This window comes from Leucoraja erinacea, chromosome 5 (genome assembly GCF_028641065.1).
Source record: "Leucoraja erinacea ecotype New England chromosome 5, Leri_hhj_1, whole genome shotgun sequence".
Lineage (NCBI taxonomy): Eukaryota > Metazoa > Chordata > Chondrichthyes > Rajiformes > Rajidae > Leucoraja > Leucoraja erinaceus.
Window position 1 is genome coordinate 19401688 of NC_073381.1, and position 18543 is coordinate 19420230.

The 18543-nt window shown below is 41.2% G+C and overlaps 1 protein-coding gene across 1 annotated transcript in view; it reads right to left on the reverse strand.

Moving 5' to 3' along the window:
• LOC129697005 (signal-induced proliferation-associated 1-like protein 2) overlaps window positions 1–18543 on the reverse strand; it is a 437405-nt gene that overhangs the window by 63129 nt on the left and 355733 nt on the right. Inside the window, exons 14-18 of the mRNA XM_055635187.1 lie at window positions 17838–17944; window positions 13098–13195; window positions 10709–11106; window positions 8523–8747; window positions 1252–1414 (exon numbers count right to left, since the gene is read on the reverse strand). Of these exons, the coding sequence (XP_055491162.1) occupies window positions 1252–1414; window positions 8523–8747; window positions 10709–11106; window positions 13098–13195; window positions 17838–17944 (991 nt within the window). The remainder of the gene's footprint in view (window positions 1–1251; window positions 1415–8522; window positions 8748–10708; window positions 11107–13097; window positions 13196–17837; window positions 17945–18543) is intronic.

Sequence of the window (18543 nt, forward strand, 5' to 3'; positions counted from 1 at the left end):
GTGACTGAATCCTTTAACTTCTCAGCAAAAGTAAATAGTGTGGCCTTTCAGCCGTTCACCTACTCTTTGCTGCTCTATCTTAAATATATTTAGTGATGTCCTCTACAAGCAACTGTGGTAGAAAATTTGATAGGATCATGAACCTCCAAGAGCAGAAATGTCTCCTCCCTCAGTCCTAAATGTCTTGTCCTGCTTTCTGAAACAGTGATCCCTAGTTTTAGCCCCTACAGTTATCTATCTATATCTATGATCTCCATTCATACATAACACTTCTAAACTCTGGCAAGTAAGAGCCTAATAAACATAGACACAAGTGATGCAGATGCTGGTTTATTAAAAAAAAACACAAAGTAAGGCAGCATCACTGGAAGACAAGAATAGGTGGCGCTTTGGGTCGGGAGCCTTCTTTAGACTAATTGGAGTGGGATGGTAGGGGTGGAGAAAGTGGAAGAAAGGCAAGGGCAGGACAATGCCAAGCAAGTGATAGGTGGTAACACATGAGGGGGTTTCATTGTTATTTGTAGATTTAAAATCTCAGAGAAACGTTGCTCATTGACCAGGCATTCGGTCACCTGCCCCAATATGTCTAATATAACCTGACACATTTTGTTTGTCTCTATATCCTCCTATGAAGCTCTTTAGGACTTTTTAATGATATAAATGAGTAATGTAAATGCAAGTTAATGGTAAACTGTCCCATACATCTCATCTGTTCTATGCGTCCATTTACAACACTTGATAGATTTAATTGAAAACCCACATTGACAGGAGCAGCACAAATCGAAGGTGCAATCCTATCACTCAATGAGTAGAAAATAATTTCAGACAGCAGCCATCCCCTATTAACATACAAAGGCATCAAACACTGGGTCACAACAATCTATTTTGCAGATTTTTTAAAGCAAGAAACAAGAAACAAATAACATTTTGCATAATTAGAGGGCATTTAAAATAAATTAATACAACCCCAAATAGATTTCAATTCCAGGCATCAGGCTGAGTTTTTATAAAATGGAAGTCAAAATACGTTCATCAGTATAGTGGCCTGGTTTGTTCTGGAGGGTTGGACATGCCAGCATTTTGGATTGCAACCTGGATGCCCTGTTGGGAGTGGTTTTAGAAGAACATTGATTGCTCTAACTCGCGATGTTCAGCATTTTGTTCTCTGTCAGCTGGAGTTTTGTTAAAATACCAGTGGACGCATCTCATGAATTAACCCTGACAGGTGTACAGACTAAAGACTTGGCTAACCTTCCTCCTCCTCTGCTCCAAAGGAGGGCTGTCTGGCAGCATCAGCTTCAGAAACTCTTCTTTGGTGAAGGTTTGCTGGGATTTACTGAGAGGGCTCAAATCCTGTACCAAGGCCTGATGTTGACTGGAACCAGTTATTTCTGTTACATCACCGTACAACCTCCTGGAGCAAGAAAAGATGAAAAGCAACACGTTGATACATACTGGTGCTTAATGATTGTAGATTTTGAACAATGCCATTCGCATACAGAAGTGCAGTGCTTTATCAAGACAAAGTTAATTCATTTATCAGATAAAGCGTTAACTTGACAAAGCACTGCACAAGAAAACACATTAAAAATATATATTTTGCAGTTGATTTGAATTGGTTTTAAGGAAGTAGCATTATTCTGGTACATTAAGGATCCTATTGCAATTATTTTTCAGTTTTAGCCTGTTATTTATCTTGTGTCTGTATCACTATTCTTTACATCACTTACCAAAACAAAAGGCACTACTTCTCAGGGACAGGGAAGGGATGCATTCAGTAACAGTGAAGTGACTGATCCTCGGGATGATAGACATAGGTCATTGTGAGGCAATCGTCTCGATGACTGGGTAGTGGTTGATGGGGTGGGATAGATTACCGGGCAATATCCCAGTACGGAGAACAATAACAGCTGAGGTATAGAAACAACAAAAACAATGAGGTGTTGAATGTCATACATGTGTTTGGTGGGAGGTGGCTGGGATCAAAAACACATGAACTTCAAGTGGTCATCTCTTAAAACACGAGACACTCCATGGTGAAGCATAACACCAAGGTAGAATTCCCATGACTATAAAAGTCTGATAAACAATTTACACTAAGACCACAGGATATGTGTCTTACACTAAAACATGCAATGCAATTAAGTGCAAACGTAGAAATTCTACCATCTCATGCGATAATAAAAATTGCTAACTAGTAACTTCAAGAGCGTCAAAAGTGTTTAATTGCCATACATACCAGCAATGGAACAATTAATTTACTTGATGCAGCTTCACAGACCCATTAACACAATACCACACAATACAAACAAAAATATAATCAATAATACAATGAATTAATAATCAGTAATGCCAGGCAACCGGACCATAATAGTACATAGGTTTTGCTAATATTGTGGTAATATTGTGCTGTGTTCAGAGTCTGATGGTTGCTGAGAAGAAACAGTTCTTGATCCTGGGGGCCATGGCTCCTGCGCCCCTTTCCTCAATGGTAGTAACACAATAATAGTGTGACCAGGGTGGTGTGGGTCTTTGATGATATTAGCTGTTTTTTTGAGGTAGCGCCTCCTGTAAATCTCTTTGATGGTGGGCAGGTCAATGCCCACGATGGACCAGGCAATGTCTACTACTTTCTGCAGCCTCCTTCATTCCTGGGTGTTCGAGTTATTGAACTAGTCCTTAATGCTTTCTATTGTACACCTGAAGAAGTTCGATAAAGTATTTGGAAACATTCCAAATGTCCTCAATCTTCTAAGGAAATAAAGACATTGATAAGCTTTCTTTGTGATTGCATCAATGTGATGGGCATAAGACAGATCTTCAGAGATATGTACATCCACAAATTTGAAACTTGACTCTATCGCTGTTCTGTCAATGAAGACAGATTCATGGCCTTGATTACCTTCCTTAAGTCAACAATCAGCTTTTTGGTTTTGCTAATGTTGACAGCAAGCTTGTTGTTCTGGCAGCATTCAACTGATTATCAATCTGCCTCCTGTATTCTGACTCATCAATACTAATTTTTCATCCTACAACCTAAACCTAATTTTATTGGTCTTGTGTATTTGTGTTTAAGCATTGTGTTCAGTTTTAGGCACCATGTTATAGGAAAGATATTGTCAAACTTGAAAGGGCTTAGAGAAGATTTACGAGGATGTTGTCAGGACTAGAGGGTCTGAGTTATAAGGTGAGGTTGAGTAGGCTGGGTCTCTATTCCTTGGAGCGCATGAGGATGAGGGGTGATCTTATTGAGGTGTATAAAATCATGAGAGGAATAGATCAGGTAGATGCACAGTCTCTTGCCCAGTGTGGGGGAATCAAGGACCAGAGGACATAGGTTTAAGTGAAGGGGAATCGATTTAATAGCAATCTGAGGGGGTAACTTTTTCACACAAAGAGTGGTGGGTGTATGGAACGAGCAGCCAGAGGAGGTAGTTGAGTTAGGTACTATTGCAACGTTTAAGAAACATTTGGACTGGTACATGGATAGGACAAGTTTGGAGGGATATGGACCAAACGCAGGCAGGTGGGACCTGTGTAGCTGGGACATGTTGGCCGGTGTGGGCAAGTTGGGCCGAAGGGCCTGTTTCCACACTGTATCACTCCATGACTCTATGACTATGACTAATTGGTCACCTCAGAAAGGGAATGTAAGTAAGTCAATTTGATCTCATGGGACTGCTTATATTTCCAACAGCCAAATAGCATGAAGTAACTCTGCAGTTAATTTTTATTTAGAATCAGGAGGCCCGCAATCTTCTGAGAACCAGATCTCGGACATTCAAGTCAGGTGACACCGATTCATAAAATAAATTCAGATACGACCTTGATAAAGCCATCAAAAAGGCTAAAAGGGACTTTCACTCTAAACTGGAGGACGAGATGGACATGTAGCAGTTGTAGCAGGGGTTGCACACCATCACTTCCTACAAGGCAACAGCTCATGTGACAGCGAGGCATCACTGCTGGGCAAGCTCACTGTGTTCTCTGCATGCTTTGATAGGGAAAACACTGATGTGTCTTCCTGGGCCTCCATAGCCCCTGATGGTATTACAATCTCAGTTACCGAGGCTGACGTCAGAAGATCCTTCAGAAGGTAGCCTCCCGGCGAGTCGCGCCTCGCTACCTCAGCAATGAGAACGGGCCCGGAAAGGTTGCCACCGAGCCCGGCGTCTGCTCATCTCATGCAAGGAGGAAGATGGGCCGAGGGCCGGTAAGCAGACTGACGGCGGGAAGCAGGGCACGACCTCGACAATGGACAGGTCTACTGGAGGCCTGCAGCAGCCTGGGCCTCAGCCTGGCGAGCCAACCGCAAGATCACCCCATGGATCGGGAACTTTAGAGGGGGTGGAAGGAGACGGTGACCATGGAAAAAGGGCACGTTGACAGGATCCAGGAGAGGATCTACCCTTGGGGCCCGCTGTGGAAGGTGGGTCCCCCAGGTCTCTAGTCCACGGGGAACGAACGACCGGAATGGAGGAGGTGATGGCTGCAAGGCGCATTTTAACCCGCTGTAGCTGACTATAAAATGGCGCCTCTTGCATATGGACTCGATGGGCTGTTCTGTACCGACTGGGGCGATTGTGCTTATGTATGGGGATAGTCTTGCTGAGCTGTATACAAAAAATGTATTTCACTGTACCTGGTACACGCGACAATAAGGAAACCATTGAATCATTGAGGAGGATGAACTCTCGGAAAGCGTCTGGACTTAATGATATACCAGGACGTGTTCTCAAAACTTGCGCGACCAACTGCTGGAGTTTTTTGCGGACATCTTCAACCTCTCATTACTGAGGTCGGAGGTTCCCACCTTCTTTGAAAGGTCATCAATAATACCAGTGCCCAAGAAGTAAGAATAAGGTGACATGGCTCCAGAACTATCAGCTGGTGGCACTAATATCCTGCCTTGATTGCACTAAGGATTTGGGACTTCCTTTTTGTATTTCCACTATATTCAGGACATATGACCATAAAACACTTTTGAATCTTTTGAAATCTAGCAACTTTGGAGCCTCTGTTCAAGACATTAAATTCATTCCAACTTCTTTGTTGAAACAGCAAACCTATATGTCTGAGAAATAGCTTGTAAAGGTATTGGCAGTTCTCCTTCAGAAGGGTTACTTTAGACACATGGCAAATCATTTAAAATTGCAAATCATTGCTCCTATATACCATTCAAGGACACATTTTGTCAGTTACACATAGGCTTTAAAATCTATAAAGACATTCTACTATTTGCAAGAATATAAAGTGAAATAACACATTTCCCAGAACCTTAAATTTGTCACATTCGCAGAAACGAAGAGTGTGAAATTAATTGTTTTTGAAAAATAGCTACGGATCGGCAACAATCTCCTAAATATGATGCCTGTGTAAATATTTTACTGTGGGTACAAATCTCAAAATATATCTGTGGAAGTACAGTCAACTTCACATATGACCATAAAATCGAGGAGGATCTTGGTGATCCGATACTTGTTTAAAAAAAGGTTCCTGCTTGGGAATCTTTTTTAAGAAAGGCATGTTAACTTTGGAGAAATCTTTTGTTTTATGGCGACAGAATTTTATTCACTGGGTTCCATGTAGAAATCACTGTTGAGACTTTTTTCTCTTGCCAGTTTAAATCTTGCCATCTATTTAACAAGGATGGCTAAAACTAGATGGCATTGGTTTAAGGTGGGAGTGGGAGGAGGTTTAAAGGAGATCTGAAGAACACAAAGAGTAGTTGGTATTTGAAACAGGCTGCCAGAGTTGGTGGTAGAGGTAGGATAGTAACAACATTTGAGAGACATCTGGACAGATACATTAATGAGCAGGGCACAGAGTGAAATGGAAATAGAATTAATGGCGGTCGGTGCCAGATGGTCGGCACAAATGTGGTGGGCTAAAGGGCCTGTTTCGAAGTGGTACACTCTATGACTAAGTGCCGGGTTTTCATGAAAGTGCAGTTTTGTAGCAAAGAAAGATTGGAATAAAAGAAAGGTTTTGAGGACTCTTTCAAAGATGGTGGTGGCCAGGATTCTCTATTGGTTCAGATAATTTTCCACTGAAACATTATGCTGCATGTTGGGTTACCTCCAGATCTGACCATACCAATGCTCTCCTGATCAGCTTCTTACCTCCTATATCAACTCTTCGGCCCGTTATGTTAATTTGGTTCAATTTTGTTCAGCCATTACACCAACTCTCCCATCTACGCTGACATTCACTTTAATAGTGCTTCAGCTTTTAAGTTATCATCCTTGTTTACAGGTCATGTCTTGGGATCATTTTATCGCCGCCCCCTAGCCATTCCATCATGTCTGACCACCTCTGAAATCTCTTCCATCTTTGCAAACCTTGGAGATCTCAGCTCTCTTCCAATTCTGACCTCTGGCACATCTTCAAATTTAAGGGCCTGTCCCACTTGGCGATTTTCTTCGGTGACTGCCGGCATCATATCTGTGTCGCCAAAAGATTTTGAACATTTGAAAATCCAGCGGCGACAAAAAAATGTTGCGACACTTGAAAAGACACCGCACGTCATACATCATCATGCCGCGTCACTGCCGTGTGTCATACGTCATCACGCTGCATATTTTTCGGTGACCTGATACGTCAGTCAATGATGCCAGCAGTCGCCGAAAAAATTCGGCAAGTGGGATAGGCCCTTTAAATGCCCCATCATCGGTGTCCTTGTATTGAGCTGCTGAGACCTAAGCCTTAGAATTCTCATCCCCCCCCGCCCATCCTCCCCAAATCTCAGCTCACTGCCTGACTCCATTACTTTAACAAAAACCTAGATACCTGCCTGAACCTCTGGTTATCTGACACAGCCAGACCAACACCTTCTATTGGTCAGTGCTACCTGCTCAGCCACTCGGGAGGAGCAACAGTGTGGCATATTGTTGCTGGTGAATGAATCCAAAACAATGGATTACAGAACCTTAAAAATAGAGCAAAGATGTTGAAGGGAAATGACAGGAGATCTACACACAGAGGATGGTGGAAATCCAGAACTCCTCCCTCCAATAAGCTGTTGAGAGTGGAGGTCAATTAAAATTCATAAAGTGTCAAAACTGCACGATAGATTTTTCAGAGCCAATCTAGAGTGTAATTAAGGTAGGTAACAATATGGAGGAACCTTCGGACAAGATCTTTCTGATTGATGTGTCAGGTTTGAGGGGCAGAATGGCATGCTTCTTTAATTTAGAGATACAGCGCAGAAACAGGCCCTTCAGCTCGTCCATGCCAATCCCCACACACTATCCTACACACTAGGATTGTAGATGTTCTGTAGAAATGTTACAGTGAAAATCTATTAAAAAAACAGAAAGTTGATATCGAGTGTCAGCAACCAGAACTGAATGTAATTGACAGTAAAGTGCTCTTTAACAATTACACTGAATAATAAGGATGGTAAGAGTATCAGCACATTTTTCTAATGCATATTTAATTGGTATAAAGAGTAGAATGCATATTACTCCCTCCTAAAGTTGTCAAAAAGTGTGTTTTTTTTAAAAAGGTGCTAATAATATTCAAAATTATACAGTGCCTCATTAATGTTTGCACCCTGGTACCAAGTCACTGCACTCTGAGAACCCTACCTGTGCTGCTGGAACAGAAGACATACAGAAGCAATGTGTTGTTCAGTCGCTGCATTCATGAACTAAAACCTCATTTGCGTTTTAGTTATAGAGATACTGCATGGAAGCAGGCCCTTTGGTCCACCTAGTCCACACCGACCATCCTGTACACTAGTTCTATGCTACACACTAGAGACAGTTTGCAGAAACCAATTGACCTGCAAACCTGCACGTCACTGGAATGTGGGAAGAAACGGAGCACCTGGAGGAACCCCATGTGGTCAATGGGAGAACACACAAAATACGTACAGACAGCACTCATAGACAGGATCAAACCCAGGTCTCTGGTGCTGTGAGGCACCAGTTCTTCCGCTGCACCACTTTGTCGCCCCGCCTAATCAAATATTGTTCCTCCTTTTTTGAGACAAATTAAGTTAAACATGCCACGCAGACAAATCGCTGACCTTCCGTTATACTCAATGTGGCTCATTGTTCTCGAGCAGCCTACGCTGTATTTGTACCAGTTATGTCAAGCTCATCAACATTAGCTCATTTGTCAATTTAAGTCAGATTTGGGTTTGAAACACGTCATGCTTAATTGTATTGCGGTATCACAGATAATGATGTACTAGTCTAACACAATTTCAAAAAGCATTGTTCTGAATTGTTTCATCACGGAAATATCCTGTAATGTCTTTACTAAATAAACAATGTGAATTATTTTCTGCTTGGCACAGTAGCAAATTTGGGAACTTTAAAAGAGAATCTACCTCTTGAAAGGCCAATCATTAAAAAAAGATTATTATTATAAGCAGGATTAGTTCAAAGAAAGGTATAACGTTACAACAACTTGAAAGCCACCACAATTTTAAGTAATACTTCCGATAGAATGTAATTTCCGAACTGCAAATGTACCCATTAGACAACGGTATTCCTTTCAACTGAGTCACTAACCTTCCACAATCAGCCATCTCAGACTCCTCAAGTGTAGGGCTTCTGTCTAACTTCTTCCAGCCAATAACGTATTTGTTGACAGGACCTTGACAATGATATGATCCTGATAAAGACCCAAGCATTTGTTGACTATTGTTCTGAGATACTATGTAGACTTTTGATGCATCAAGCGATCCGCTGGTTTTAGAACCACGAGGTGCTGGGCTTCCTGAATGATGAGAACCACTAAAGAAACAAGTTTATGGGAGGAATGGAAAAGAGTGGTCATAGAGTTAACAATTAGAACTGATGACTACTCCAGAGCTCGTTACTGATTAGGTTAATTATTTACGCCAGCAGCATTGTTTACAGTAATCTTAAATCATGATCACAGAATATTTAGATATGTAGCACAAAACCATTTTTGGACCACGGTGAAGAGGCTCTTCTGCAAAGTGCGATGGAATGGTTTTGGATTTAGAGAAGTAAAAAAGTCAAAATCATAATCAATTGAGATATGAATGTTGCAAGAAGGGAAGAGCAAGTTTAGGTGGATTGACAACAAGAAGGGAGTGATTGATCTTCCTTGGATATGTTTTTTTCATACAACCATGGCATTGATGCATTACAGATGGGAGATGCGAATGTGGCTTTGGATTCTAAATTATATTTGGCAGATCCATTACTGAGGACAACAAACCTATCCAACAAGAATTTGACTTTACATCAAATTTCTCTCCAGTGCAATATTAGAGTAAAAAATCCTTATCGTTTTCATCGTTAAAGTTTAAAAGTATGCATCTTTTGTACCCCATTTAATATATGTTGCCATCTTACAAATCCACACTAACCTTTTCTGCAATTTCATTTTTTCCATCTAACCAGTTATCTGCTACAGTATTGGTATATTCCTTACTTAAGCCACAAATGACAGCTGTTCAGCATTACAGACCTATTGGTATTTATCGAGATTGTTGGAAAATTAGAGTGTATATTCAGTCAGACTACATTGCACTGGGGTAAAATGAAGATTATTAATTCATCTGCATAGCATTTCAAAAATTGAAAAATCACTTTTCACAAACAGTTATTGCAAAAACAAAGAATTAAGTCCTGCATGGATACATGAGTGTTTGACAGGGCAGCAATTGGCTAATCAAATGGGAAAGATTAAAATTACTTTAATGCAAGTAGTTGTCATCATTTTAAATAAACTTTCTAAAAGTATGGTTGAAGCAGATTCAAAAATTAGGTGGGGAGGAGTGGGGTGGCAGATTTCTGGTGCATGGTAAAAGACAGGAGAGTGAATCATTGTATAGCTCTTTCAGAGCAGACATTGGAACAATGAACAAAATGGTTTGCAGTACAAGATTCTATAATGAAAGAAAACTGCCTGTAAATATTGTAGTGACGAGTTTACATAGCACTTTAATCCTGGCAAATCAATTCACGGATGCTTTCATAAACCTTCCAATTTTAAAACTCATATGGAAAATTGTTATTCTTCGTGTATTTTAGAAAGTATTCATATAACTAAAGATAGGGTTAACCTCCCATAAAGAGGATGTTAGAGCATGGAATGCTTGCCATTGGGATTTACTGAAGCAACAACCGTTGCATCTGTCGAGGCAGAATTGGATAAATATTAGACCAAGAAGTGGGGTCAAGAGCAAAACAAGTCAGTGGAATTAGTTTGGATATGACAAGGCAAAGGAGAGATTTAAACAACGTGATTAGTTTGATTATAATAAGTAGCTGGCGACAGAGTGGGCAAGGAAAATTTGGGACTGAAACATTTTGGGCGACATTAGGGCAAATGAATATGTTTTAGAATGATGCAAGGCTAGGAAGAAAAGGTGGAGTACAGAATAGGTTTTGGATTGATCTAATGCCGGTGAGGAGGAATAACTTTACCTGAATTTTCCTGTCAAGGTTCAGTACAAATGGCCCAGACGGTCCCCAACAATAATCCAGGATTCCCATACTTTAATGTTATGATTTCCTGAATGGTCCAATGGAATCCTGAGAGTTTACATTTTCCAACACAAACACAGCAAGATGTTGTTCCCCATTAATCAGTGACATGCAACTTTTAGTTGGTAGTTTGTGACACTATATATGCACTGTTTTTTGTAGTGATAATTTACTTATATGTGGTATATGCAGTAAGGTCACTGGATGGCCGCAATCATTAAAATACACTGTACCTGGAGTGTGATGAGATCTCGCTTAGATCACCAGTACTTCCTTGGGTGGCAAGGCCAGCGGAAATGGCAGCAGCATAGTTGTGAACGGCATAAGATTTTGCTTGTCCATCTTCAGGCCCTCCATCTTCTGTGTGCTCCCCCCACTGCACCATCTGCTCTGCCCTGCTCTGGACAGCCGACCTGTTTCCAGTCAAATGAACAGTGGCCATCAATGGTGCTGGGATACAGGGATTTGTGTCGATCCCACTGTCGGTGGAGGCCCCTTTAATGTACGTCAATCCAAGTAATTCTGGATCCATTAAGTCACCTGAACCAAACTGCTTGTCATCGCTATTGCTGGAGGCATTGCTGGAGAGAGTATTACTGCTGGAATGGCTTGAACAATTATTATCTGTAATCTAAGAGTAAGGAATAAAAGTTAACACACACTAAGAATTGAATGTGGTTCTGAATTTAAACATATTTAACTACAATTTTATCCTAATATTCCCTCATGTTTGGGCCAAGTCTGTATCACATTCCTGTGACAAGATTAATAGCATTTTTTAGTTTTCCATTGGTATTAATAGTTTAAAAAATTGCAATATACAAATGGAACTGCCAATTATAGGCAACATATTGTTTTCAATTAGAGCATCAAGCTACAAAAATATATAGTGGTGCATTTGCATTATAAGACCCATTTAAACTATATTCATAACCATTGGCTTTAAATGTCTGTGTTTGAACTTAACTATACCCAAAAGGAACCCAAGAACTTCAGGTTCAGCCTGTGAACATGTTAATTCACAAAAAGGTTGTATTGTAGTTAATGCAAAACAAGGCGTTGGTTCAAATATAGGATAATAAGCAAGTTTCTATGGCCTTTCCCAAACTAATTTTACAAAGGGATAATTCATCATCGAATTCAATAATTGCATTCATCGGCATAGTTACCTTTGACACAAAGGGTGTGTGAGATTGATGGAGCTTTTCTTTGTTGGCACTAATGCTTTCTTTGAATTTCAATGAAAAAGTGAAGCCACTTATGCTAATTGTTTCTAATTAAATTGAAAATGATTGGGAGGAAATGCCCGATGGCACGGTTAGAATAAACATCCAATTTGCTCCACACATATTTTTGATTCTGAGGCAATTAAATTGTGAATGTAATTATCTGGAGCAGAGCAATATTTACCTTGTTAAAGGAAGGATAGCTCGGGTCAATATGTGATGAGAAATTGGAAATGATGAATGGATTCACAATTTTATTGTGCACAGCAATCAGAGCCCAACTTCACTGGTGCAATTCAAATATTGCTCTCACCAACCGAAGACACCATAGGTTGGGAGCGGAAGTCAAGAGTAATCAAGAGCACTTAATGCCAAGTTTACAAACATAATCCTTCCCTTGCAGATAGACCCAAAATGCATGAGTAACGCAGCGGGACAGGCAGCACTGGATAGAAGGAATGGTTGACATTTCAGGTCGAGACCCTTCTTCTGTCTGAATTACTCCAGCATTTTGCGTCGGCAGTTCCTTCCTACATCCTTCTCTTGTAGACATAAAACGCTGGAGTAACTCAGCGGGACAGGCAGCATCTCTGGAGAGAAAGAATGGATGACGTTTCGGGTCGAGACCCTTCTTCTTACACATTCTTCTCTTGTAGTTCATTTAACTGTACTGAGTAGTCCGGTTTCACACCATACAAGAGGAATAAAATTCACAGAGCTAACCTTGGCGTTTGGCTAGATAACTAACATGACAGGGTTGGCAAAGGAGATTGCAAGGGGCAAACACTGTCAATGTCCACAGTGAGGGCCGGGACCCACTCTCTACATTCCCCTTTCCATTTATAAAATGTGACCAAATGGAGATTTTCACAAAGTACAGCGAAGTTAAATGAAGCTCAGTGCAAAGTACATCAATGAGGTACAATAGCTCAGTGCAAAGCACATCAATGAGGTACAATAGCTCAGTGCAAGGCAGTGGAGGTCAGTGCAGTACATGGTATGTAATCAGTGCTCAGCGCACATTGTAGCACAGGTACTGGGAGCTCAGCACAGTGAGAAACACAGGTCTGTCATTGATGTAATATGTACATGTATATAATGTTTGTCTAAATAAATTAGTCTGTTTAGATATTCTCCCTCCTAACATTCACATGACACCTCTTGCCCAGCCTGAGCCAGAGAACTTCATTATTTTGGTTCAAAATTCTCGAATTCACTTAATTCTCTTCCATTGATGAAGAATCAGTAAATCATCTTATATGGCCCCTTATAAGTCAAATGCCAAATGATAGCTTGACCATATAAGGTGAGGAGAGGACAGCAGTAGTATTGCAAGCGAAAACAGTGCAAACATAAAACCACCAATGACATTTTGGCAATAATGAGTGAATCTTACGTGTAAAATTTTATTTGGGGACTCTTTGCCCATAGTTTCCCTTTGCAGTCCTTTGTAGGAGCTCAGCATTTTTGTTGAAGGAACATGCCATCTTGCTTCTGAAAGAGAAACATTTAAAACAAATGCTGTAATCAGTTCCTTTTATGGTCAGAGATTAAAAGCAAGACAAAAAGCTCAAAATTACTAGCAAAATGTCTATGCAGATTTTGACTAGCAGTGCATTCAATATTTTTTTTCATAATTCTCTCCATTTTGTTAGCTGTGACTCAATAGTTTGTATTGTCACTTCAGAAATAAAAGGTTCTGGATTCAAATCTTGAGCACAGAAGCTGAGGCTGACGTTCTAATGCAGATTGAAGGAGTGCTATAATGTTTGGGACAAAGACACATTGTTTATTTATGAATTGTGTATTCCACGTCATAGAAAAAAAATCACATGTGGTTAAAGTGCACATTGTCAGATTTTATTAAAGGGAATTCTTATACATTTTGGTTTCACTATGTAGAAATTATAGCTGATTATACATAGTCCCCCCATTTCAGGGCACCATAATTGTTTGGGACACATGGCTTCACAGGTGTTTGTAAGTGCTCAGGTGTGTTTAATTGCTTCCTTACAATACAATACAATAAATTCCCGAAACGTTGCCTATTTCCTTCGCTCCATAGATGCTGCTGCACCCGCTGAGTTTCTCCAGTTTTTTTGTGTACCTACAATACAATACAATTTTTATTTGTCATTTGAACCTCATTGAGGTTCAAATGAAATGCTGTTTCTGCAGTCATACACACAAGAAGTATAAGTGCAAGACATTTTGCAGTGACTAGTGGGGTACCCCAAGGCTCAGTACTGGGACCCCAGCTATTTACAATATATATTAATGATCTGGATGAGGGAATTGAAGGCAATATCTCCAAGTTTGCGGATGACACTAAGCTGGGGGGCAGTGTTAGCTGTGAGGAGGATGCTAGGAGACTGCAGGGTGACTTGGATAGGCTGGGTGAGTGGGCAAATGCAGTATAATGTGGATAAATGTGAGGTTATCCATTTTGGTGGTAAAAACAGGAAAGCAGACTATTATCTAAATGGTGGCCGATTGGGAAAGGGGGAGATGCAGCGAGACCTGGGTGTCATGGTACACCAGTCATTGAAGGTAGGCATGCAGGTGCAGCAGGCAGTAAAGAAAGCGAATGGTATGTTAGCTTTCATTGCAAAAGGATTTGAGTATAGGAGCAGAGAGGTTCTACTGCAGTTGTACAGAGTCTTGGTGAGACCACACCTGGAGTATTGCGTACAGTTTTGGTCTCCAAATCTGAGGAAGGACATTATTGCCATAGAGGGAGTGCAGAGACGGTTCACCAGACTGATTCCTGGGATGTCAGGACTGTCTTATGAAGAAAGACTGGATAGACTTGGTTTATACTCTCTAGAATTTAGAAGATTGAGAGGGGATCTTATAGAAACTTACAAAATTCTTAAGGGGTTGGACAGGCTAGATGCAGGAAGATTGTTCCCGATGTTAGGGAAGTCCAGGACAAGGGGTCACAGCTTAAGGATAAAGGGGAAATCCTTAAAAAAACCGAGATGAGAAGAACTTTTTTTTTCACGCAGAGAGCGGTGAATCTCTGGAACTCTCTGCCACAGAGGGTAGTTGAGGCCAGTTCATTGGCTATATTTAAGAGGGAGTTAGATGTGGCCCTTGTGGCTAAGGGGATCAGGGGGTATTGAGAGAAGGCAGGTACGGGATACTGAGTTGGATGATCAGCCATGATCATATTGAATGGCGGTGCAGGCTCGAAGGGCCGAATGGCCTACTCCTGCACCTAATTTCTATGTTTCTATGTTTCTATGTAAGAAAGAACCAAGACACAACACAATTTACACAAACATCCATCACATCGCATTTCCTCCTCGCTGTGATGGAAGGCAAAAAACGTATCCCTCCCCTGCACTCCCCGATGTCAGAGTCAAAGCCCCCGGCGGGCGATGGTAATTGTCCCGCGGCCATTAACCCCGCGCCGGGCGCTAGCAAAGTCCCGCAGCCATTCCAAGCCGCGCGGGGCAGTGATGTAAGGAACCGCTCCAGGTCATCTTCAACCCCGCAACTCGGACGGGAGAAGTCGCCGTTGCGGAAGCCCCGAAAAGCGGTCTCCCAGCAGGGACCCGCGGGCTCCCGGTGTTACTGTCTACCAGACCTGCGGCAAGCCTCCGAATCTCCAGGGTCGGGTCGCAGCAGCTCGCCACCACTGCTCCTCCCACTCCAAACTCGGCCAGCTCCACGATGGTGGGTAGGTAGGTCGGCAGGCTCCGCGACTGGAGCCCTAGGTCGTTCCTGCTGGAGGCCGCTCCACGTTGCTCAGCTCCAACGACAACGGAGACCTGACAAGGAAAAGGTCGGGTTCTCCGTGCAGGGGAAAGATTTTTAAAGTTTCCCCACCCCCCCCCCCTCCCACCCAACATACCCCATCAAAAAAAAAAATTATTAAAAAAAAATAATGCAGGTATAAGTGAGCTATCAGCACCTAGTCTTTCCTCCAGTCTTTCCATCACCTTTGGAAACATTTATTGCTGTTTATCAACATGAGGACCAAAGTTGTGCCAATGAAAGTCAAAGAAGCCATTGTGAGACTGAGAAACAAGAATAAAATTGTTAGAGACATCAGCCAAACCTTAGGCTTACCAAAATCAACTGTTTGGAACATCATTAAGAAGAAAGAGAGCACTGGTGAGCTTATTAATCGTAAAGGGACTGGCAGGCCAAGGAAGACCTCCACAGCTGATAACAGAAGAATTCTCTCTACAATAAAAAACCCAAACACCTGTCAGACAGATTCCAAATACTCTTCATGAGTCAGGTGTGGATATGTCAATAACCACTGTCTGCAGAAGACTTCATGAACAGAAATACAGAGGCTACACTATAAGATGCAAACCACTGGCTAGCTGCAAAAATAGGATGACCGGGTTACAGTTTGCCAAGAAGTACTTAAAAGAGCAACCACAGTTCTGGAAATAGGTCTTGTGGACAGATGAGACGAAGAGTAACATATCAGAGTGATGGCAAGGGCAAAGTATGGAGGAGAGGAGGAACTGCCCAAGATCCAAAGCATACCACCTCATCTGTAAAACACGGTGGTGGGGGTGTTATGGCCTGGGCATGTATGGCTGCTGAAGATACTGGCTCACTTATCTTCATTGATGATATAACTGCTGATGGTAGTATCATAATGAATTCTGAAGTGTATAGACACATCCTATCTGCTCAATTTCAAACAAATGCCTCAAAATTCATTAGTCAATGGTTCATTCTACAGCAAGACAATGATCCCAAACAAACTGCTAAAGCAACAAAGGAGTTTTTCAAAGCTAAAACATGGTCATTTCTTGAGTGGAAAAGTCAATCACCCGATCTGAACCCAAATGAGCATGCCTTTTATATGCTGAAGAGAAAACTGAAGGGGACTAGACCCCAAAACAAGCATAAGCTAAAGATGGCTGCAATACAGGCCTGGCTGAGCATCACCAGAGAAGACACCCAGCAACTGGTGATGTCCATGAATCGCAGACTTCAAGCAGTCATTGCACGCAAAGGGACAGATGTCTTGTCCAATATTTATTTCTCAATCAACATCAGTTTAAAGCAGCACTAATATTGGAACAATTTTGGCATGCATTAATCATTATTTTGTTTAACACATTGCCTCAGCAACCACATGTCAAAGATACTTAATTGGTTAAAAAGGTCCATGGAATTTTCTGAAAGAAAAATGTGAGGTGACACAGTGGTGCAGAGGTAGAGTTGCTGTCTTACAGCACCAAAAGAGCTGGTTTGATCCTGACCACGGGTGCTGTCTGTACGGAGTTTGTACGTTCTCCCCGTGACATGCTTGGTCTTTCTCCGGGTGCTCTGGTTTCCTCCTGCACTCCAAAGACGTACAGGTTTGTAAGTTAATTGGCTTTGGTAAGATTGTTAATTATCTCTAGTGTGTGTCGGATAGTGTTAGTGTGCAGGGATCGCTGGTCAGCATGGACTTGGTGGGATGAAGGGCCTGTTTCCTCGATGTATCTTTAAACTAAACTTAAACTACAATGAAAGGCACTATATAAATAAACATCTTCCTGTTTGTTTTACTGCTCTGGGGGGTGACTTGTTGGAGTATATATGATTATGAGAGGCATAGATAGGTGGATGGTCAAAATATTTTTCCCATGGTACAGGTATGAAAAACAAGAGTCCATAGTTTTAAGATGAAATGAAAAATAGGAGTTTTAAAAAAGACCTAAGGAGCAAGTACTTTTTTTTTCACACAGAGAGTGGTTGATATTTGGAACAGGCTGCCAGACATGGTTGTTGAATCAGACCCAATTACAATGCTTAAGAGACATTTATACAGACACTTAAACAGGCAAGGCATAGAAACATAAGGTTCCAATGTGGGCAAATGGAACCAGAGGCACGAAAAGCAGCAAAACTCCATGACTCCATGCAATACGTTAACATTTTGAAGGTACAATATATTGAGCAACACAAATGTGGGATGAGTGACAACCATAAGATCATAATGGCTGGATTGTAATCATGTATTGTCTTTCTGCTGACTGGATAGCATGCAACAAAAGCTTTTCACTGTACCTCAGTACATGTGACAATAAAATAAACTGTAATAATACTCAAGGACACATTAAATGATTAACAGTTGCCAGATTCTTACCAAATTCATTCCAAAAGCAAGACTTACCAACACTTCTGGTCCTCTCCAACGTCCCATCTCTTTCTCTTGGCCCATCATACTCTGTCAGTGCACTAGTGGAACCTTGGTGATCATGTAGAACAGGTGATTGGCACCTTTTAATTACAAGCAGAATTACTTTTAATACCAACGCCAGGCATATTTATCAATTTTCTGTAGAGTGATCACAACCTAAGAAAGATAAGCCTACGTGTATACACAGCCAATATTGATGTTGTCATTGCACTGCCCTTTGCAATGTTTTACATAGTGCTAGATTTACTATTTGAGTGCAGCAAGATTAAATTTGTATTTACAAACATTTCATCACTTCATCAAAACTCCTGAAGACAATGCTTTCATTTTGTAGCAGTCATTTTATGTGTAGGCAAACACAGCACTCAACTTTCAAAGAACAAGCTCCAGAGATGAATCAGCTGACTGATTGCTGATGCAGTACTGGTTAAGGAATGAACAAAACACTGCATGAATTATTTCATGGCACTGAATAGGCAAGTAAAGTTTGAAGTGATCATTAATTGAGAGGTTGCGTTGACATAAATCTCTGCTATTGACTGATAATGTCTTCTGAATTCAAAACCTAAGTAAAACTCTAGTTATTCATCCTCAGGAGATGTTATCATTGATTACCCCGCACAACAACAGAGAGCAGAGTTCAAAAGTAATGCTTTGGCTGTGAAATGCTTTGGGAATT